Source organism: Nannobrachium achirus, assembly GCF_963921795.1.
Source record: "Nannobrachium achirus genome assembly, chromosome: 9".
NCBI classification, from domain to species: domain Eukaryota; kingdom Metazoa; phylum Chordata; class Actinopteri; order Myctophiformes; family Myctophidae; genus Nannobrachium; species Nannobrachium achirus.
In genome coordinates, this window is record NC_137818.1 from 9,565,144 (window position 1) to 9,588,654 (window position 23,511).

Here is a 23,511-nt window from a genome sequence, read left to right on the forward strand (position 1 = left end):
GAACCACAAATTGAGTTCTCTTTAAACTGTGACTCGAAAGCTGGCAACAAAGCATTCAAAGAGGAAGTACTGAAAAGCAAAGAAATGATGGAGGAACTTGAACGGTGTGGGGGATTTCCGACTCCAGAAGAACATACGTTCTGGATGATCAGTAATTTTCCTGATATTGAGTTTGTCTTTATTGCACAGTCAGGAATAGTACCGTCAGGAATTAACAAGACATATATCGAAGCTTGGTTTAAAGGAAATCTAGTGGCGCCGGGGGAAGATTTTGACCTGAAGGCCAGATCTCATGTGCCCTTTTAGTGCAAATTGTCATTAATCCATTTAGAAGGGGGTACACATTATTGTTTATCATTGTTTTATGCTTTAACTATTGAAAAATAGCAGATATACAAGCTCACACGCTGCAAGCTTGTAGATCTGCTATTTTAGAAAAATCGTGAAAAGTGCACGGATCAATTTTTAGTGCACGGATCGTGCACGCCCATGCCTAGATTATGCACCATATGTGTAGTACTTTTTAACAGCTTTCAAACAAAAAAATCCGCTTGGAAATCCGTTCAGGCATTCATGAGATAGAAGCCTTCAAAGTCAGACAAAACAAACATTTTGCCATTTTGAAAGATGTGTTTGTTATGGGGCTAAACATGCAATTTCGCGATTGTGATCATGCCTAATACATTTTAGGCATTTTTGGAAATTGTTTTATAAAAAAAAAATTGAAGAAAAAAAAAAAAACACTTTTTTAGTCAGTTAGTCTGTTCTTGAGAGACTACTGTGTCAGTGGTTCTCAAACCTTTTCATGTGAAGGACCCCCAAAATGATATGTATTTGGCCACGGACCCCCATCTCAAAATATTTAGTTCCAGGGACCCCCCAGAAGCAAAATTTGAGTTACAAACGTTCGCTTTGAAAATACATATATTCAAAGATTTGCACACATTTTCACGACTTTTTCCAAAAATAGCAGATCTACAAGCTTGCAATGAGCTTGTATATCTGCTATGTTTCACTGGTTAAAGCATTCAATAATTCTAGGCCTAAATGGGTTAAAAATATGATTTGATTGACCAATTGTCGACCGCATTGTCTTGCACGGTGTGGTCTATTGATCTAAATACTATTATGTGTTACATTTCATTTCTTCATCTGTATCATAGTGGGCAAAAACAACTCATGTATCTTAGGGTTACCCTAACCCTAACCCTAACCTAACCCTAACCCTTTATGTCTGACCAGCACTTATACTGATTGACTTTAATATGCATAAGTATACAGATATACTGTTTTATCAGGATACTACATGCCCAATGATAGATTAATCTGTTAATTTGTACTTTTTTCCATATCATAATCTGTTACTTTCTATAGCATCGCTCTTATCTCATGCACAATGTGTCCAGTAGGCTACTATATACAGTACATTCTCTGTGTGCTTTAATATACTTTATAAGGTGTCGTAATACTGCCTTCAAACTGAATCATCACTCAGCACCCATAATAAATAAATACATACTCTTTGGAACCACATCGAGGGTCTTACCAACACTTTGTTTGCTCCTTGTGTGTGACAAATCTGTTCCTGTGTCAGTCCTGTTTGTTCATTGCAAATAAAGAGACAGCATTGATCTGTTTGAAACTGAAATGTGGCACATGGCAGACTACATATGTATTCATTAATTTATGTATTTATTGTGCAAGGGATAGTCAGTGGGGAGCACCTCTGCATTGAGATATAAACCCAGAGAGGCTGATTAGACCCTGACGCTAAGAGGACGGGTCTTTATCAACCCTGAACAACAAAACTTTTGATTGATTTTAAAAGGATTTAATTTCTGACTGTATTGAAAATAGTCTGAAAACAACGGTGTGGATTGAATAGAATCAATATTCTGATGCTGCATTGTCTACTTCTCACTTCAAATGTTTTCAAAAACATTAAGTGTAGCCTACAGCAGGGGTTTTCAAAGTGGGTGACGGGGCACCCTGGGGTGCAGTGACTGCAGTCCAGGCGTACCGTGTGATCTTATATTTACAATTGGCTTAAGGCCGCAGCCCACTTTGGCACAGGGCACAGGACACAGGGCAGCCCACAGTCAACGGACACAGGACACAGGGCAGTCCACAGTCAACGGACTTTGAGACATGCCCACACTCGAGCATAGGCACAGGGCACAGGGCAGTCCACAGTCGTCCGGCCGTCTAATATGTCCGACCGGAAACGTGCTGCGGCACAATAGTTCCGCCACAATAGTTCCCCCCCCAATTTTTTTTTTTTTTTTTTTAATTTTTTTTTTTCCTTTTTTTTTTTTTTTTTTTTTTTTTTTACTAGATGTGAGCGGCCCGAAGGGCCGCGACCCTCTAGTAATATGATAATATTTGGAATTTATTTGGCCACTTGGACACAAAAATATTTAGTATCATTTTAAACTTGAAGTACAAAGTTATTTTCAGTCAGTTCTAACCAAAATGTCTATTATCTCAACGTTTTCCTCGCAACATAATCACTAAAATATCGTCACTGTCGTGCAGAAACCTCGTATCTCCAAGTTTCAAATGTGTACGTCTTTTGGTAAGGCAAAGCCTTGCATCATACAAGACTGTCGCACAAAACTAGTGAAAACAGCCGATGTAGATCTGCTGTTTTTACAAGTTTAGTACATTTTATAGATGATAAATACAAAACGAACGGTTTTGGACATACAAGGTTTCCACCCGACAACGACGATATGCTATAAATATAAGGTGCTGGGAGTGAGAATTATAATGTAGGGGTGCCTCGGATTAACACAATATTTATGGGGTGCCCTGAGACAAAAAGGTTTGGGAACCCCTGGCCTACAGCTTACTGTGCAGTAGCTGTGAATGTCATCGAGTGTTTGTTTACATGGCTGCAATGTTGGACAGGGCACCAAATCAAGCTGTACAGATTGATATGAGCCTTTGATTAAACAGAGATTAATTCAGTGATTGACCAATCACAATGAAGCATTCAACCAAGCCGCGTTATAAGAAATGATAATGAGACATGGGATAGGAGGTGAGCTAGAGTGATCTTGTAAACTTGTTTGGCTGTGATTATTTTTCATTCATTACATGCAACGCCTGTGTGTGTGTGTGTGTGTGTGTGTGTGCCTCCACCCCCCTGCCCCCCCCTCCCCTCTCCCTCCCCCCCCTTTCTCTCTCGGCTCTTTGGCCTATAGCACTGGACCCCCCCAACCTACGAGCACGAAGAGTTGAGGCATAACATTTTGTATAACACTGTTCTATTGTGAGAATAGCAGATCTACATGCTAGCGAGGCGCTGTGAGCATGTAGATCGTCTATTTTCACAATTTCTGTCTCTAATATTTGACAATTTGGCCAATTAGAGGTAAGGGGTATTAAAAAGTCTGTTTACTGTTGAGAGAGAAAACAATGTTGCACATTAAATTAATCATCCCGTCCCGTTGAGAACCATCTGCTCTATAGCAGCGGTTCATGTCAAGAACCTCCAAATCGGTACATTTTTGACAGTGGACTGAAAAGATTCTGAAGATTATGAGCCAGGGCCATTATTTGCCCCGTAAGAGAAGATTTGTCAAGATTCAATTAGCAGAAAAATATAATGAGGTTAAAGTGTTTAAAAGTTTTTCTTCTGTGGACCCCCTGGAACCCCCAAAAAGACTCTTGGGTGGACTATAATGCCTGGAATGATGGATGAGGATATCGTGATGTATGATGTTGTCTCTGAACCACATTCTGAGCCCTATTTTATAATTCTGTTTCTGTGCGAGCCACGTTATGACGCATGGACCAGGGTCTTTCACAGACAACACAACATGTGCGCAGCTGCACGCTGCACAGTTAACCCCTTGTCTCGTTTCTCAACGAGACAAGGAGTTTTGGCACAGCGACCTCCAGTGGCCTTATCTTGTTACTGAACGAGTTTGGCCCCTTGGGTGTTAATATTTGACAGTTTGGCCAGTCCTGTCGAATATTTGACTATTAGAATACTTTGAGGTCGAATAATTCGAAGACTAAAAATCTCTATTCGTGAATGCCCTACTGTGTACAGGTGCTCCTGTCCCTGCTGATGGTGAAGATGCCCATCACGGATGCGGACCAGATCCGCGCGCTGGCCTGCAAGGCCCTGGTGGGTCTGTGTCGCTCCAGCTCGGTGCGGCAGATCATCGGCAAGCTGCCGCTGTTCAGCAGCGGACACATCCAGCAGCTCATGAAGGAACCCGTGCTGCAGGACAAGCGCAGCGAGCACGTCAAGTTCTGCAAGTTCGCCGCCGAGCTGATCGAGAGGATCTCGGGTAAGAGGGGTCCCACTGCAACCATCAATTGTTTTCTAGATGAGTTCTATCGATTACTTTTTTATTTGAAGAATCGAGGAGTTTTTTTAAGATGGTTAAAACATGTTTTTATATATATATATATCAAAGAATCTTGCGCCCTATTCTATACTTTGTCGAACAATGGTCTCCTGCTAAATAGTCTTGTAAGATGGCTCATAAGTGAGCTTGTAGATCTGCTAATTTCACATTTCTTTTTAATTTTCAGAAATTGTTTTAAACTGTTTGCGAGGGTTACCGCATGTTCGAAAGGGGTCATTTATGAATCAATTTATTCTGTTAACCCTTTAAGCCGATTCTATAAAAGCCTTCTAAATCAGTAGTTCTCACATTCTCAAGATTTTCCAAGATTTTCCAAGACAGCAGATGTACAGTGCCTCGCTGTACAGTGCCTGTACAGTGCCTCGCTGCTATTTTTTTAACACAAAAATCTGAAATGACAAGGGATGCTTTCCGGGTTTTAATGGGATGAATGATCAATTATCAATCTATGCTTGACATGATCAGTGTAATCGATTAGTTTGATAAACTAATGGAAACATCTGTGTCACTTTACATTTTAACCACTTTAACAATTATTGTATATTTTGGCTTTTCAAAAATAGCAGATATACAAGCTCATAGCGCAGCGCTGTGAGCAATCTTTACATATACTGTATATTTTTTTTAAGGAAACATTTTTAACTCAAATCCTTGCATCTGGGGGTCCCTGAAACAGAATATTTTGGGATGGGGGTCTGCGGCCAAATACATATAATTCTGGGGGTGCTTGATTTTAAAAAGTTTGAGAACCACTGACATAGAAACATATGTTTTTTAGAATTTAGAAGACATTTTAGAAATCGGATCCTCAGGTCTAAAAGGGTTTTAATGGTTTCCCCTCCTCTCCTCTCAGGGAAGCCCCTTCTGATCGGTACGGACGTGTCCCTGGCGTGGCTGCAGAGGGCCAACGTCGTGGCCCAGTCCCGCATCTCCTTCCCCGAGAAGGAGCTGCTGCTGCTCATCCGGAACCACCTGCTGACCAAGGGCCTGCACGGCACGGCCAACACGCTCACCAAGGAGGCCGAGCTCCCCATGCACGTCTCGCACGCCTCGCACCCGGCCAACGCCTTCCCCCTGCCCGCCGTCGCCCCAACCCCCACGCCCGCCTCCGTGGCCGCCCTCCCCCACGCCCGCCTCCCGCCGCGGCTCGCCAACGGCGTGGAGCGCCTCCCGCGGCTGCCGTCCACCCCGGCGCTCACCCTCCCCCACCCCGGACACTCGCAGACGCCCCGCGCGTCCACGTCGCACCACCCCGCCGTCCTCCCCTCCTCCTCGTCGTCGTCGACGGCCTCCCCCGTCACCTTCTCCCCCCCGGCTGGCAGCGCCGCCTGTGCCGCTGCCCTCGCCACCCATTGCGCCAACGGCCCCACGCTCCCCGGGCGCATCGTGTTCACGCGGGAGCGGCAGCCGCCCTGTCCGGCGGCGGTGGCCGCCAGCTGCAAGAAGCCGCGCGTGCTGCGGCAGAAGTCGGACCACGGCGCCTTCAGCCAGAGCCCCGCCATGAAGAAGCAGTTCGACCGCCACCTGCCCTCGCCGCCCGCGCTGGACGGCATCATCACGGAGTACCTGCGGGAGCAGCACGCCCGCTGCAAGAACCCCGTGGCCACCTGCCCGCCCTTCTCCCTCTTCACGCCACACCAGTGCCCCGAGCCCAAGCAGAGGCGGCAGGCGCCCGTCAACTTCACCTCGCGGCACACCAGGCGGGTCATCTATCCTAAATACGGGGGCGTGGACGGAGGATGCTTTGACAGACACCTCATCTTCAGCAGGTGAGCGTCTGACTCCGTCGGCTTTTGTTTGTCCACGTGAATCCATGCCAGATTGTTGGGGGTCTGCTTTTGGAGAGTCATAGTCCACCAATTACTGACTGGTTTTGACTCACACAATCACAAAATCTATTTGAAATGCATAGCATACGTAATGCAAAACAAAACAAATTGTCAAACTGAAAGCTCACAAGTTCTATAAGCCTTACGATGCGTTGTGAACATTTGTTGAACTCTTGTGAAATTTGTGAAATTTTTAACCTAACATGTTATGACCTAAATAGAGACGCCAGGTTTAAAGTGATAAAATCGGGACAAATCGCCTGCATACAGTATCTGCCAATTAGGCTTGGGCGAAATTTCTTTTTTTAATAACGGTTTTATATTAAAGAAGATAATACCGCGATATTCGGTATTACCATCCAATTAAACAAACCTATAATAGCACTTATGACAGACTGAATTTCCTCATGTATTTCTTTCATGCCACTAGATGGCAGTGGACAGCAATCATGTAAGAGCAGCGACTGCACACCATGGACCACATGCAGTGGCATAAAACATTTTAAAAATGATGAAAAGAGTACAAAATGTATGATGTTCCAAGGTAACACGATGTATTAGTCTACACAATGAAAGCTGAGTTACAAAACAGTGGGCATAAAAGCCTCAGTGCAATTTCTGCTAAATACTGAACAGAAGGTAGACTAGTCAGTCAGTCATCATCAATTGAACACACATACTGCCAACATACAGTAGCCAGTGCTCCCAGCAGTAGGTCAAACTAATCTTAATGCAATCAAATGTCAACTCTTGTAAGTATGACACCATTAAATGCCCTTGAGTGCAAATAAATACAGTAGCTTATACTGTAGCCTCAGAAAGGTCATGGCCAGTGGGGCATGAAGGCGCAGTTGTGTTGTCGCCTCACAGCTGGAAGGTCCTGGGTTCGATTCCTGCTGGGGGACGATGTGGCCTCACAAAAACATGCAGTAGTCCTGGTTTCTATACCGCCTCCCCCTGGCCAGACGGGGCTCCCCAGGCGTGGCAGAGGGAGAGCAGAAACCAGGACTGCAGCTTAGGCAATTGGCACATGGTGAAAAAAAACGGGTTGCAAAATCGTGGGATTAAAAAAATGTCATGGCTGATATACAGTGTATCGTTCTGGCTCTAAAAATAGGCTAAGATTCGGTGAAAATAGGAGAAGGTTCGGCTAAAATAGCTTATCTGCTACTAGCTGATGGAGTAGATCTGCCATTTGCTGTTTTCGGCAGAGAAGTTTAGTGTATTGGGGGATAAAGGAAGGGAAACAACCGAGTATGTTTTCCGCATTCCACTTTTTATTTTCACATTTCCCCTCCACAGGTTCCGGCCCATCTCTGTGTTCCGGGAGGCGGAGGAGGACGAGAGCGGCTTCATGTGCTGTGCCTTCTCGGCGCGGGAGCGCTTCCTGATGCTGGGGACGTGCACGGGACAGCTGAAGCTCTACAACGTGTTCACTGGACAGGAGGAGGCCAGCTACAGCTGCCACAGCTCCGCCATCACACACATGGAGCCCTCACGGGTATGCTAGAGGGCAGTGGTTCTCAAACTCGTTTTACTCAGGGCACCCATTGTAAATAACCTTTTCATCCACGGCACCCCTGAATTACACTGTTGCGCAAAGTAAATACAGTATGCACATCTTTCCACCTGAGATATGGTAGGCTACGTCACAGAGATACAGTATATTCCATGGCTGAAAATAACGTTACCCTTGACGTTTAACCACTTGAACCCCAGCATCCCTATTCTGGGGGGAAGGTTCACCAAAAATAGCTGATCTACAAGCTCACGACGTGTCACAACCTGGCACGTTGTGAGCTTGTAGATCTGCTATTGTGTTGGCCGTAGATGGAGTGTTGTCCGTAGATGGAAAAAGAACTCCTCAAGTACAGTGCAAATCAGGTCTCTTTTACTAAGCATAGTGAAGTGATATTGATGAATTCCAAATGTTATCAGATTATTCTGCAGCACCCCTGGACTGGCATCACAGCACCCTAGGGTGCCACGCCACCCACTTTGGGAAACCCTGTGGAGCACTGTTGATTTGGCCGACTAAGACTATGACGGAAAATGGTTTGTCGACTACATTCTTTTAACTGACTCCTCATGAATAGCATGAGGTCAGTCCGTTGCTCTCCCCAGGTTGGCAGAGGGAGAGCAGCGCCCATGATTGCATTAGACAATTGACACTTAGTGAAAAACAGGTTAGAAAATCGCAGGATAAAAGTTTTGGAAAAAAAGGAGCATAAGAAAAGTTGAGAAAAGTTCAACTTTTGTTTCTTTTTCTTTTTATAGTGCTAACAAGATTCACATCGTTGCTGTCGGGCAGAAATCTCTTATCTCCATATTCTAACATTTATTTTGTCTTTTCATGAATTAATGCCCTACGTGATCATACTGCAGTGTCACACTATAGTATCAAAGGTAGCAGATCTACAAGGCTGAAACGTGGCCCGATGTGACACGTTTTGAGCTTGTAGATCTGCTACTTTTGAATTTGAATCCTGAAAAGTTAGTTTTGGGAACGGGAGGTTTCCACCCGACAGCGATGATATGAGGTCAGATAAACCTTCATTGATCTCTGGAGGGGAAATTGAGGTGAATAACCAAGATGAATAAGAATAAAAAAAATGGCAATAGAATATTGTCATGGATAAAATAATTACGATAAATGAAGACAAATTGATATTAAAGACGTGGACTTTCTATGTCGATTTTCAAAATATATTTGAGTTGTAGAAATGAAATGCACTTGAATGGTGAAGTGTTTCCTGGGCCAATCCGCTCATAAATTAAACGTCAGCATTGCATTTGACTTAATTCAGTTTTTCTTGTTTTCCTTTAGGACGGGTCCCTGCTTTTGACCTCAGCATCATGGAGCTATCCTCTGTCTGCGTTATGGGGCATGAAGTCCGTCTTTATCATGAAGTAAGTGACGAACCACCACAACACACCCGCTTCTCACCCGTTTAGCTGCTCATCTGAGTTGACATCGCCGCACCGACACCCCTAATTACTGTATTACTTGGTAGGAACCAAAGTGTGTGTAAATCTGCCCTAGCATATGGTGGCTGTTTAAACATAGAGAGATCATTTGATTAGGGTGTCTACCCTTCTGGCAGCCTTGGACAAGTACTGACAGAGATTATTTATTTATCGATTCTGACGAGATTTTACTTTTACTTTCATGGTAACTCTGTGAGTTAGAAATAGAACCAAATGGACCTGTTGGTTACAGACCTGTAAATGGTCCATTTGGAACCCCCACAGCGAACCCTGTGGGCCCCTGGACCCCACTTTGACAACCACTGTACATTTTTACATTAAAATGTTTTTAGTGCTTACCCTGTTCAAAGAACAATATCACTGTATTGAAGAAATACAACTTCAGGCACAGACAGGTTTATACCAGCTCAGTGGCCTTGTGGTTAGAGTGTCCGCCCTGAGAGTGGGAGGTCAGGGGTTCGATCCCCAGCCGGGTCATACCACAGACCCAGTGCTTGGCACTCAGCATCAAAGGGTTGGATTGAAGGTTGGATTGGGGGTTAGTTAGGGTTAGGTCCCTGTAACAGTGACATACTAACATCTTGAACCATCATGTCCAGGGTTTTACTCAGGGCTCAACAGTGCGAGCAGGTACTCGCATTTGCTACTAAAAATAGAGTGCTTGCAATTCATTTTGCAATTTGGAGCACACGTTGTAAAATGCAATTTGGAGCACACGTAGTGCGACTACATAATTTTACCGTTCGATAAATGTTTTATGTTGTGTACTGTACCAGCAATCAATCAATGTGATTTGAAACGTGAGTTCACAGTACACGCTACCTGATGCGTGCTGCGAGTAGTAAAGTAAACTTGTGTAAACTTTGTTTCGTGAAACAGTGTAACGCAGTTGGCCCGGTCATTTTCTGATCTCTCATACTACTCCCTATGGGCCGAAATCCAGGCTAGTCAGAAGAGGGCGCTGTCGAGTCATGCTGTGTTTAATCATTCACACAGTGTGCCTCAGTGCTGGAAGCCTCACTTGATGGACGCACATGCACCATAAGCTGTGGGCCTCAAACTCCCCACAGTTTAGATCCAGTCAAGAGCAATACAATTATGATCTTTATTTGACCCATTTATGACAGGTTCTTTTTGCTACTGTATGTACAACAGTGGTTTCCAAACCTTTCATGTTGAGACTCACAAGAGAAAGTAGACGTTTGCCCAGGACCCATACTAGTGAAAACAGCAGATCTACTAGCACGTTGTGAGCTTGTAGATCGGCTATTTTCACTACTTATCCGATTCTTTTAATTTTATTTATTAATGAAATTACTTAGAAAAGTCATTGCATTTTTCTTTTATTCAAATGAGAGATGAAAATTAAGAATCTTTTTAGGCCAGAGAATGTTTTTTGAAAATAATAAAAAATAAATGTAATTGGCCTAGAGAGAGTGCTTTGTAGTTTGTTCCCGCGAGTTTGAAACTCCTGCATATGATAGATTTTCCTTGGCTAGCTAATGGTTATATTTGTGTTTTGGGTATTCAATGTATTTTTATTTCTTTGTCCAGACATTCCTTTTTAGGCAACCACTACGTGGAATTCAGTAAGCTGTCTCAAGACAGAGTGATCGGTACGAAGGAACACATAGCGCACGTAAGTCACTAACCCAGAAACTCATGACATTTTATGCCTAGATGCTAAATGGTAAACGTCCCAAATGCACAGCATTATCATTTGCATATTATAATAATTATAATCATGTAATAATTTGTGGTAGACTTTATGTGGGATGTGGTTGTAAAATGATGCTATATGCCCCAGTAGAAGCCACGTGTCTGTATGCAACCATGGAGAAATTTGCTTCCCACAATCGTAAAGTGTAAACGCAACATCTCTGATTGGTGATTCTTGTGTTACCATGTTGGAAAGGTTAGCACGCCCGTGAATGAATGTCACGTCATTTTGTACTACACCAGATCCCATAGCCTGGAGATAAGATTGTAAATCCTCTTTAAAAAATAATGTCGCATTTAGGTTAATGATAAATTGTGCATTTATATAGCGCCTTTAACTGAAGTGCCTTACAATGTGTGTTACATTGTAAGCACTCCTACTTTTTAACTGGGGACCACCCCACGAGCACTAAGAGTTACATTTTGAATAACACGGTTCTATTGTGACAATAGCAGATCTACATGCTCACAAGAGGTGTTGAACGCAAAGTGTTGTGAGCATGTAGATCTGCCATTTTCACAATTTCTGTCTCTAATATCTGACCATTAAAAAAACAAAAAAAAAACCCCACTAAAAGCCAAGTACAATATTGTTTTGCAACACTATTGATTGTTGCATTTAGGTAAATGCTAAATTGTGCATTTATATAGCGTCTTTATCCGAAGTGCCTTACAATGTGTGTTACGTTGTAAGCACTCCTACTGGCAGCTCCTCACTGGCAGAGGAGCCAGTGGGATACAACGGCAGTGCGTGGGGAGGAATCAATTGGCATAACCACTAAACCGGGGAGAAAAATGGGTACAAAAATAGGAAGGAAACTGAATATATATATATTTTTCTACCAGATCTACGACATCCAGTCGGGTAAGAAGACGCTGACCCTGAACAACCCGGACCTGGCCAACAACTACAAGAGGAACTGTGCCACCTTCAACCCCACGGACGACCTGGTGCTGAACGACGGCGTGCTGTGGGACGTGCGCTCCGCCCAGGCCATCCACAAGTTCGACAAGTTCAACATGAACATCAGCGGCGTCTTCCACCCCAACAGCCTGGAGGTCATCATCAACACGGAGATCGTATCCTTTCAGTGACAGTGCTTCTCAAACGTTTTCGGGCCGCGACCCCCAAAATAATCATGTTTTAACTGGGGACTTTGGTTTTGAACCATCTATGGGTGTCGACGTCTAATGTATAAAGCAAGTTGTTGTACACTGTCCACATGTATCCTCCCCAGAGGTAGATTGCATTTTCTATCAGTACGGCTGTGTGTTAGTAGAGATATGAGGAACCCTCAGTGGGTCAATTTTTTGAGCGGCGTATACCATCCATACAGTATGTCCATCATGGCAACACATTGTGAGCTTGTAGATCGGCTATTTTCAAATGGTCGAAATGTATATATGGTTGAAGTGCTTACTGTATGTACGCATTTAGAGTCCCGCTGCCCGGCGAGAGGGAATGTCCCCTCTCGTGAATTTTAGCGAATCCGCCATTTCAACAAATAAACATAAACAGACTTATTCTCATGAATAATGGGAATGTAACAACCAGATTTGTGACGAAATATAATTTTATATGCACAGATTTATATACATTTTCGTGTCTTTAGCTTTAGTGCTAGCCCAGTAGCCCTGTGCGAGCAGAGGAAGTAGCTTTCTGTGGGCTGCGAGTGCGACCCTGCGGGCGATGGGAAGAGAATGTACATTGTAGGTACAGTACATTATAACTCTATGGTACAGTACAGGCGCGCCGTGACGTCATCAACAATTTTAGCCAAAAATTGCCAAAGATTTCCCTTGTTTTTTGGTGACACACCCACTTTAAGTGAATGTACTTTGCACCACTGTTGGCTGGTCAGGGTCCTTAACGGTGCTGTTCAGTGGGACCTGAGGACCTTCCATCTCCTGCACACGGTGCCAGCCCTGGACCAGTGCAGGATCGTCTTCAACAACAACGGCACCGTCATCTACGGAGGTAAGGCCACCTCGCAACACTTGGGGCAAGACCCCTTTGGTAGAGGTTTGGGTTGTGTAGTTACCTTGCCATGGTAACTACCAAAGGTGACCAAGAAATCAAAAATAATAATAATTCTCCGTTGACTAGAAATTGATAATTTAAAATATCCTCCAAAGCCTCCTGGAGCTACAATGTAGGTCAATGAGGAGCATATTTTAAATGATCAATTTCTAGTCAGTGCAGAAATTATTTTTGATTTCTTGGTCACCTTTTGAGTTACATCATGGCAACCCAAACCTCTACCAAAGTGGTCATGCCATTTAATGCAACTAAATTCAACCAATTATAAAATACATTTACTGCCAGAATATAAGGAAGACTATTCTTAGTTTTTCTTACCTTTTTAAAAATAGTCACAGCATATCCATCTCAAGTAATATCCAGTACGATCTGATCCTTAATCAGACTAATTCAATCTGATTGTTTGATTAATCATTTATTATTCAATAATCGCTAAGATAATCGATAGATGCAGCACAGTTAGACACAGTTGCATGGTGGGAAATTAAGTCTGCATCTGCAAACCTCTCAGCAGGGGTGTAGTGTGTGAAAGGAGCGCTTGATGGCGGCGAGCAAAGCGATTATGAGTGTGTGGGTTTATATTACTGCACTTGTGAGGACCACCTATCCTCACAAGTTGGGAACGGGTGAAAAAGATCTTAAATTTATTTTTATTTAGGTTCACAATTAGAAAAAAGGATTCGACATTTAGGGCCCTATTTTCATCCATGCTAAACCTCTAATCTTCTTTGCCTTTTTTTACCATTTTGATTTTTTTTTTAAATAATTCAAATAGCTGATCTTCAAGCTCATAACTTGTCGATGTAGATGGAAGTATTTTAAAAGGTTTTTCTAAATAGTAATAAAAGGCAAAGAACTTGAAGGGTTTAGGGTTTAGCTTGGTGAAAATAGGGGCCCCTAGAGTGTAGGTTTAAGGGTCGGTGTCAGGGTTTTCTAATGGTGTGTTCACACTAGAAAAAGGCAAGCTATAAAAAGAAAACAGGCTAAAAAGAACATGCCCCACTCTCTCTCAGTGCACACACTCACACACACACACACACACACACAGGGAAACAGGATGTTCTCACATGGCTGCCTCGTGAGTAACCACACACAGTTGGCACACTATATTTGTTCAATGCATTTTTGCTGCTCCAAAATTGAGGTCTAGATTTGCATGCTTTTTTTCGTGCATGGACATTTTAAAAGTTGGTTTGCATAGAGATTACATTGAATTACCAAGCCAACCATTAGTTTGGCTTTTCTAATTTATATGTGAATTGAGGCATAAGGGTGGAACAGTCAAATCAAACTAATCGATTTAACATAGAAAACAGAGAGTATGGAGTGCATCTGTTTGGCTGTAGAGTAAAAATCTCCCACGCAAGGTGCTCTTTAGACAGGTGACAAAATTGATGCAAAAAAAGTTAGACCAAGGCACTCTTGAGGGAACAGTTAAAAAGCCTGTTGCGGCACGATGCCTTCTTCAGGGTGACTAATAATAGTCACCCTGAAGAAGGCTTTTTAACTGTCCCCTAAAGAGTGCCTTAACCTTTTTTGTAATCGATTTAACATTTGTTTTAAATCCATTTGAATAGATTTTGAAATGCGTTGTGAGCTTGTAGATCAACAATTCCTTTTCTATTTGAGCGTGAGCGCCAAATATAAGATGGGGCTTTAGAAAAAAAAAAGAAAAATTGTTCCCAGTGGATTCCACAAGGTCACCAAACTGCTTTCTTGTTTAACTTAAACTAGCCCTTACCCGTTCAAAGATATGAGCTCCGAAATGATGTGCAGTGTGTGGGTTATGGGATGTGCACTGTGCACACAGTATATGAGGGATGGAAAGTAACTTTAACTGGTGCTTCCATGATAATATGTAGGAGCATCAATGTAAGAAATACCCATTTCGTTTAATGGCTATAGAGATACTGTGTACCGATCTGCATGATTTTTGGACAACATCTGTAACAGGGCCAGACACCCCCCCCCCCCCCCCCCCCCCCCCACACACACACACACACACACACACACACACACGCACACATTTTAAATACTTTATTTGGTTCCACAAATTACATTTCATAAACAGGGAAACAAATATATTAGGGTTAATCAATTACTGAGCACTTATGGGTACACATAGCACCTCCTTCTCCACACTGCTAAGCTGCCAATAATAGCTGAGACAGAGCAATACTTTGCTACTTGTTTTGCTCTTGTCTTCGCCAAGCCAGCAATCTGCAGTCCTCTCGTGGTGCATTTATGTACATGTCCAAGACTTCCAAATATCAGTACACTATATCTGCAAGTGTATCCTAGACTGGTGATGGTCTCAAGTAGTGGTTGGTATTTCACATACTTATCTTGGAATGCTTGGTCCATGTAAAGGTCAAAGACACAGCCTACCTCTAGCATTAGCACCTCCTTGTGGCTGGTGTCAACAAAGACAACATCAGGTGTATTAGGGATAAGAGCAAAGACATCACAGGCAGACCCAAACCACTCCGGTAACACTCTTCTATGCTTATACAGTACTGAACTAGCAGGCATGATGTTATGGACTGCATCAGACACAATGTCTACGATGCGGTCGTGGCGAGCTATGTACAGGTGTTTGTATGCATGACATCCATTTATTATGTGTGCTATGGATTCTAGATGGTGCTGTGAATCTAGATGGTTCAAACAAAATGGATTGTGAGTTTGAGGGTACCAGGTAGACAGATTGTATTTAGTGGGTAGTGCTTGCAGTCTCGCTTTGATGGTAAATTTAACAATATCCTCACCAACAGCAGTGTTCTTATAAACTGAATGTGAGACTGAGTGGTCAGCAAATCCTAGACATGCCAGTTTTCCCTGCATTCTCAGTCCACACCAGTGCTGCCTGACCTCAGCCTGCCTTTCATTAAGCAGGACTCTCCTCGCGGACTCTCCTCGCGGACACACACACACACACACACACACACACACACACACACACACACACACACACACACACACACACACACACACACACACACACACACACACCTGGTTAAACATGTTGCCTCATGCTAGATGCAGAATAGATATGCCTCATGCTAGATGCAGAATAGATATAGATACACCATAAAAATGCTAATATACAGCATATGATTTGTGAAAGTGACAAACTGGCTTCACAGTTATGTCAGGTGTGTTCATATGCTAATGGTGATGCGATTTCAGATCAATTGCTCCAGCCACTGAGGAGAAACGCTGTGACAGACACTCACTCACTCAGACAGACATTCGGAACATTATATGTTTGATGTTAAAAATAAGCTCATGGAATTTTTCCAAACGCTTATTTTTCTTTTTGTAAAAGTTTTGAATAATCTTGGATGTTGTGGTGTGCTTGTGCTTGCAGCCATGCTCCAGGCTGACGAAGAGGATGACATGATGGACATGCAGATGAAGTCTCCGTTCGGCTCCTCCTTCCGCACGTTCAACGCCACCGACTATAAGCCTATAGGTAAGATACTTCCACACTGTCCACATCCCACCAATGAGACACAGAGTGAGTAGACAGCTTAGCTTATAATGTAAGATGGGCGATATTAGGAAAACCTTTGATATTCGATAACATTGTTGAATACCTCAATATCGATATTACTCATAATATTTGTATTGTTAAAAACAATTGCATTTTATATACAGTAGTTTTTAGTGTTTTTCTTCTGTAGGTCCACTGCCTGCCTAACCAAGATGATGAATTGCATATCCATGCATGCACACTGCACAGTACCCACAGAATAATGATGGACTGCTTTTTTGCATGTGCTACGTGCATGCATAGTGTGTCTGTTAATTAATTTGGCACATACACCAATACCTCATTTCAAGCCGCCTTCGTCGATATGTATACCTCTCATTTTGATATCTCGATATCGATACATTTTTCGATATATTCCACAGCCTTATTATAATGGACATTATTAGTGAGGACCAATTATATGAAGATAAGGTTGAAAATGGATGAAGTGCTCTTTAGTGTCTCGTGTGTACTATAAACATTGCAATACAAGAATTAATAAAGGTCTCTGACAAATTCTTGAAAAATATGAGCAATATGCTGTTTGTTTTAGTACGTTTTAGAAATAAGTACTATTAGGTCAATGCTATCTATTTATTACTATTCACACTTTGTCAACACCCTGACAGCTACAATCGACGTGAAGAGGAACATATTTGACCTGTGCACAGACACAAAGGACTGCTACCTGGCTGTCATAGAGGTAAGACTGGCTGACTGGAGCCTCTGTCACATTCACCTACCTGTCTGTTATAGCTCTGGTTCTCAAAGTGGGGTCTGGGCACCTGCGAAATCACTAAACTGGTAACCACTTTCACCCAATGTTATACTTAAGCTAATCTAAAATTTCAGAAATACAACCTCGTAACGCATCGTATCGCGGCGTGTTGTGTGCTTTGTTGATCTGCTGAAAGTTCTTAGTTGCCACGACTGATCTCAAGTCATTTGGAGCAGTGTCTTCTATGGAAGCATGTCAAGCACCCAAAACAGCTTAGTGTCTTGTAGATCGCCTATGTTCTAGTTATTAGTTAGTTTAAGATGAAAGAGGATTTGAAGTGATCAAACTAGCAGTAGAATACATGTTCAATCTTACACAAAACCTGGTCTCGGGTATTTCATACTGGCAAAGGCTAAAGCCTCAATTTACCATTTCTTTGGTATGGCTACCAAAACGTAATACTTTTACATATTGTCCTGATTGTTTATGGAATACAGCGCCTGTGTGTGGGGGCTCTTCTTCAGTGGTGAGATTGTACTGTGCTTGAATCCATGCGCTGTGTTGTTATCCTCCCACAGAACCAGGACTCGGTGAACACTGACACGGTGTGCAGGCTGTACGAGGTGGGACGCCAGAGACTGGCCGAGGAGGAAGAGGAGGATGAGGAGGACCAGGTGAGTTTTCTGACCAGGACTGAAACTATATCCATTATTAATATTATATTAAAAGAAATAAAGTATTTTAAAAATCTACGTCACGACCTGGCTCGTAGGCCATAACAAAAAGCAGGAAGAAGTTTAAAAGTATATAAAATTATGTATTTATTTACAACATAAATTTACTTCATATACCGGTATATCGAACGTGCAGGTCTCATGCACACACTCGCCCGTAGTAGAGTTTCAGACAGACAGACAGAGACCCTGCTGACAAAGACACACATGGACTTACTAGCCTACACCACAGCCTTGTGAAGGGAATAGGCTTACTAACTTACACACACAGCTTTGTGAGGGGAATGGGCAGCAGTGAGGAAGTAGCACGTTGTGCGCTTGTAGATCTGCTATTTTCACTAGTTTGGGTCCCGGGAAAATGTCTGACATAGGCATGACTGTCTCAGGTCTCGACCTGAAAAGTTTGGGAACCACTCGATTTAGCAGTTTCAATGATCGGTCTTGTTTAGTCTTTTTTCTGCCCCCCTCGCTTCCCGCTAGGAGGAAGACGACGACCAGGACGACGACGAGGAAGAGGACTCCGAGGAGGAGGACGTGGACACGGACCCCCTGATCGCTGAGATGGAGGACAACGCTGGAGAGGAGGAGGAGGACAACGAGGAGGACGGGAACGATGACTTCACCCCCTCGGATGACGAGGAGGTGGCGCGTCTCCTGGAGGAGGACGGAGAGGGGGACGAAGACGACGATGACAACGATGATGATGATGATGACTCCGACAACGAGGACGTGGATCTGGGTGGAGACAACGGTGCGTAAACTCCAGGGGTGGAAAAAGTACTCAAATGTTTTACTTAAAATACCATATGTCATGCCCCGCATGCCCCATGGTAACCAGGTAAGATGTCTGGGGACATCTTACCTTATCTGTAATTTCTTTCTATGATCATATCAGGGAATTAATGTTAATATCTTGCTCAATACTGAGAGTATAGATTTATACCGATTGACCCAAGTGTAGTATAGCACTCTGCAAAAATGTGTTTGGTACCAATGCAGTCTGCGTATAACTGAGTTAGAATCGTGTATACACAGATTTGGTAATAAAATACATTTTCCTAGTTTTCATAGTGCGGGCAAGGAGAGACGGGCAGTACATTAAAGCACAGTAGAGGTGTACTTTGATGTAGAAAAAGGGGAAGAGACAGTGTGGCTGTGGTGATAGCTTCCTCAGTGTGCTTGTGACAGCTTTTTTATCCTTCCTCCTCACTTAGTTTCATAGTGAGGGCAAGGAGAGACGGGCAGTACATTAAAGCACAGTAGAGGTGTACTTTGATGTAGAAAAAGGGGAAGAGACTGGGTGGCTTTGGTGATGGCTTCCTCAGTGTGCTCGTGACAGCTTTTTTATCCTTCCTCCTCACTTATTCTTGTTTGTTTTTTTTGGTATATCAACCCAACAGACAGCTCCGACAACTCTGACCTGGAGGACGACATCATCTTATCCCTCAACGAGTGAGTGGTGCGTCTGGGGACCCAGGAGAAGAACTTTAAAAAACTCGTCAGCAGGGGCAGCCACTCATACATATGTGAGTTATGTGGACAGCAGAGAAGAGGTGAGGACACACGGAACAGAAGTTGGGAGCAGACTTTTTCCAGCACTGCCAGGGAAGAAAAAAAGAAAAACTGCCGGAAGATGTTGCGCGCTTCCGCAAGCAAAGCACCCTGGAAGGCCGAGTCAAAGAACCAGGGAACACAAACTGACTTTGTAATGGGTTAAAAAAAAGATTGTATATTATATAGTTTTATTAAATAAATAAATAAAAAGAAGAAAAAGAAAAGATAAAAGAAAACAAATTGTCCCATTTGATGACTGAAATCACGTTGCCGATACCAGTGGGAAAAAAGTTTTTTATATTTTGTCACATGAACACATCATCAATACCATTCGTTATGGATTCCCAATCCAGTTTATATAAGATTCAAAATTCTCTTCTTGGGGAAGAAAAACATGAATGCATGAGTTTCTCTTCTGGATTGTGTGGCAAGGTTGATCAATGCTTTTTTTAAAAGCTTTGACCCACCTGACATAAGGGACTAAAGGCAAATTATACCTTGTTGTATTGCCCTTTTTACAATCTGTCACTTGACAAAGATCTCACACTTTTAGCTGGGGGAAAAAAATTGTGTTGACAATTTTTCACATGAACATACATTATTTTTGGCCAAGCCACATTTCAGTATAAAAGACGTCACTTTCGTCGGCCAACACTTGTCAAAACTGGCTGTGCGTTGAAGGTGTTGCGACAGGCAGCTACCGTTGCGCACTAACGCACGTTTGCCGACATTTCACCCGGAGACCAAACCATGTCCGACCCGCTGTCACCACGCACGCCCCCCATAGAACCGATGACCAAAAGGCCCACGCCGTGGCGGTGCCATGAAAAGATCATTGCCTCTGGATATTCACTGTGTAAATAGATAGATGAACCATGGTGCTCTTGAGAGGCTAACCTGAAATATTACATTTGTTCGGACGTCACAAAGACTCGACAACGCATATCGTGTGCATAGAGGGGTGATGAGGCCTTCACTGTTGCCTTCCATTTCATCGTCTCGCCACCCAATACACAGCAGCCATGTTAGAAGTAAATTGGGCCTCTTCTTTTCTTCTGTCACAGATGTTACCAATACTAATTATGGCTCTGTTCCATTCTGCTCGAACAGAGTCAGGGTGCCGTTATTGTGCATGTTGGCTCATCGGAAACACTCTGCTACACCAAGTGGATCTCATATTGTAGTCCAGGGACCCTCATGCTTCCTTGAGGGGTTTCCAAAATGACCCATTGCAGGCCTGTGGAAGTCGTAAGGGTCCATTTGGTTCCATTTGTACTCTGTATTACAATGTCGGAGAACCACTGTGCCACACTAAATGGAACAGAGCCTTCATTGGCTTCCTACACAGGAAGTAAGGAAAAGGCTCAATGTATTTCCAATAAGGCTGAGCATAGAGCCTATTAGCCACTTAAACCCTATATACTGTACTTTGTTGACCGGGGGTCCCCCGGGGGTCTATTCCCCCTCTTCAACAAAACTCCTCGCCGAAAATAGGCAATCTTCAAGCTCAAAATGTGAGGTGCCGTGAGCTTGTAGATCGGCTATTTCCGTCAAATGTTTGCCTTTTCTTTTTTTTTACACAATAATAACATGCCCAGAATTTGGACACTAGGGTTTATGTGATTACTGCATCTGTTTGGTTTAAACTGACCGAATCCTCAGGGATTTGTGCCGTTTACTCATTTACTGCCCAAGCCCGAGTTTCCCGGAGTTATTCCCCATGTCTTTGCGTGCCAGGTCCGAGTTTCCCGAGCTATTAATCAGTTAGATTTGATTAAAAACAATCCATTCTAGCATGGATTGACATGGGGTCTTGTGTAATTGCAAACAAACCAAGGCGTGAACGCGGATCGTGGCCGAGCACACACAACCACTTAAAAAGTACAAAAATTGCTGCAAATAGCGAAAATCTTTTTGGGCAGTCCAAAATGTATTTTGTTTCAGTAGCCTACCTGTTTTAATGCCTTAGGGGTTCATCATGAGTGATTATGGTATTCTACTGTACAGTCGTTTACACCTTTACCCTGAACTATAGATTCCAGATGTGATTGGTCTCACTACTACTAGAGAAAGATAGAAACTGTTTTGCAGGAAATCTGTCGAGGTGGATGAACACCCCGCACTCGACTTCGATGGATTCATTTTCTTTCCAAGATATTTGTTCTTAGACTGAATTGGTGGCTTCTGAATCATTCTGTGAAGAGTGTTCACTAACCATATGAAAACAAATACTTAAAGTCATTCACACTTCATGCAAGCAGTGTCAACATTTATCACGTTTTCTCATGTCTTTTGTCTGGTTTGAACTTGTTCCTTCCTTTCTGACTCAGTTTTGTTACTTAAGGAAGCTTTTATGGTTGAACCTCTTGGAACCATTTCTGTACAGCTTGTATGTATCTAAAGTATTTTTGCTATAAATAAAACGTCAAAATTACTGATTTGTAAAATTATTAATGAGAGAGAGAAAGAGGAACTCTACCCGGCATATATATTTTTTTCCCAAAAATAATCTCTATTACGTAGGCTAAGCTCAATTATGCCCTATACCACTAATAGCCTATTATTAGTTATGTATTTATTTTTGAGGGGGTTCCAATTGGACCCTTTACAGATCTATAGAGATCCACTGATTTAAAGTATGCCTTTTGACTGATTGATTGATTTGATTGATTGAATCCTGTAGAACGTTCAGCGTTGTAACTAAATAAAAGAGAGGTAGCCCATTCTTTGTCAATTTAGTTAGCAGAAGAGCTCTCACCTCACACAGACTGTCTGATAGGTAAGATTTTCCACCTATTAGTCTGAAAATAATCACGCAGTTGAGGAGAAAGACGTACAATGTTCTTGGTTTTATTCGTGAGAGCTCTCCAGCATACAGTAAAATCATCATCTCATATACTGAGCCAAGTCCCTCCCACAACCCCAGGGAGGCCGGACCAAGGCCCTAACACCTTTGGTAGACTGAGACAAACCTCACACATGGATATTAGAGAACAACACTGTCAAAAGACTTTCAATACATTAAGCTCAGACGGTCGAACAAAAGAGCACACACACTACATGGGGTCTGTGAGCCAAACTGGAAGAACCAGTTTGAATATGGGGGCTTCAACCGTTACTCTGTCGGGTTTCAAAAGTTCAGAGAGTTTACAGTGAAATATAATGTTTAAAATAAACATATACAATTCCCCTTATCAATCCCCCATTTGTTTTTTTTTTAAACACTTGTATTTCACTTGCGTACATAATCAATTTGCAACAACGGAAACACAAGGATACAAAACATTCTCTCTCCTAAACCTGTGAATCATGTGAACTGAGGAAACCTCTTTTTTAGGAAACTCAGGACTATATATGGGGCGGTCCCATTATACCATTTGGCCATGACTCACACGTGCACAATCTTATATATACAATTGAGCAAAAGCCGCATCCCACAACTCAACGGTAGGGAGGAGGTAGGGAGGAGAACGTAGGGAGTAGGGAGGAGAACGTAGGGAATAATACCGCCCATAACTCTATCATTGGCCCCCCGTTGCCATGGTGACCGGTGATTGGCTCGTATTCCCAGCTATGGGACCGGCGGATCCAATTTCAACCGAGGGGGGCGTAGCCAGAACACACACACACACACACACACACACAAAAATAGCTAATAGTTAGCTCACAACTTTCCACTTTTCTCTTTCACCTCAATCGCAGTAACATCCGTATACACCACGTCATCGCATCACCAATACGTTTTTTTGTTTTTGTTTTTTCAAAACTTTTTTTCTCAATTTTTTTTTCTCAAAAAACTTTTTTTTTCTCAAAAAACTTTTTTTTTCTCAAAAAACTTTTTTTTTTCTCAAAACTTTTTTTTTCTCAAAAAACTTTTTCTTCTCAAAACTTTTTTTTCTCAAAAAACTTTTACCAAGGTTTTGTTCAAAACTAATTAAATCACATCCGGATTGGACATGTGCGGTAGGTTTATACAGTAGCTTAGTCAATATATACAGATTCATATAG

At 42.7% G+C, this 23,511-nt stretch overlaps 1 protein-coding gene across 1 annotated transcript in view; it reads left to right on the top strand.

Annotated features, from left to right (window-relative positions):
* The window catches only part of dcaf1 (ddb1 and cul4 associated factor 1), a 44,022-nt gene extending 22,144 nt beyond the window's left edge, over positions 1-21,878 (top strand). Inside the window, exons 16-27 of the mRNA XM_080732504.1 lie at positions 4,061-4,304; positions 5,239-6,154; positions 7,517-7,715; positions 9,042-9,124; positions 10,757-10,841; positions 11,768-12,001; positions 12,806-12,899; positions 16,333-16,437; positions 17,127-17,200; positions 17,794-17,889; positions 18,430-18,700; positions 19,350-21,878. Of these exons, the coding sequence (XP_080588630.1) occupies positions 4,061-4,304; positions 5,239-6,154; positions 7,517-7,715; positions 9,042-9,124; positions 10,757-10,841; positions 11,768-12,001; positions 12,806-12,899; positions 16,333-16,437; positions 17,127-17,200; positions 17,794-17,889; positions 18,430-18,700; positions 19,350-19,405 (2,457 nt within the window). The 3' untranslated portion in view covers positions 19,406-21,878. The remainder of the gene's footprint in view (positions 1-4,060; positions 4,305-5,238; positions 6,155-7,516; positions 7,716-9,041; positions 9,125-10,756; positions 10,842-11,767; positions 12,002-12,805; positions 12,900-16,332; positions 16,438-17,126; positions 17,201-17,793; positions 17,890-18,429; positions 18,701-19,349) is intronic.
* The last annotated feature ends 1,633 nt before the right edge of the window (positions 21,879-23,511 follow it).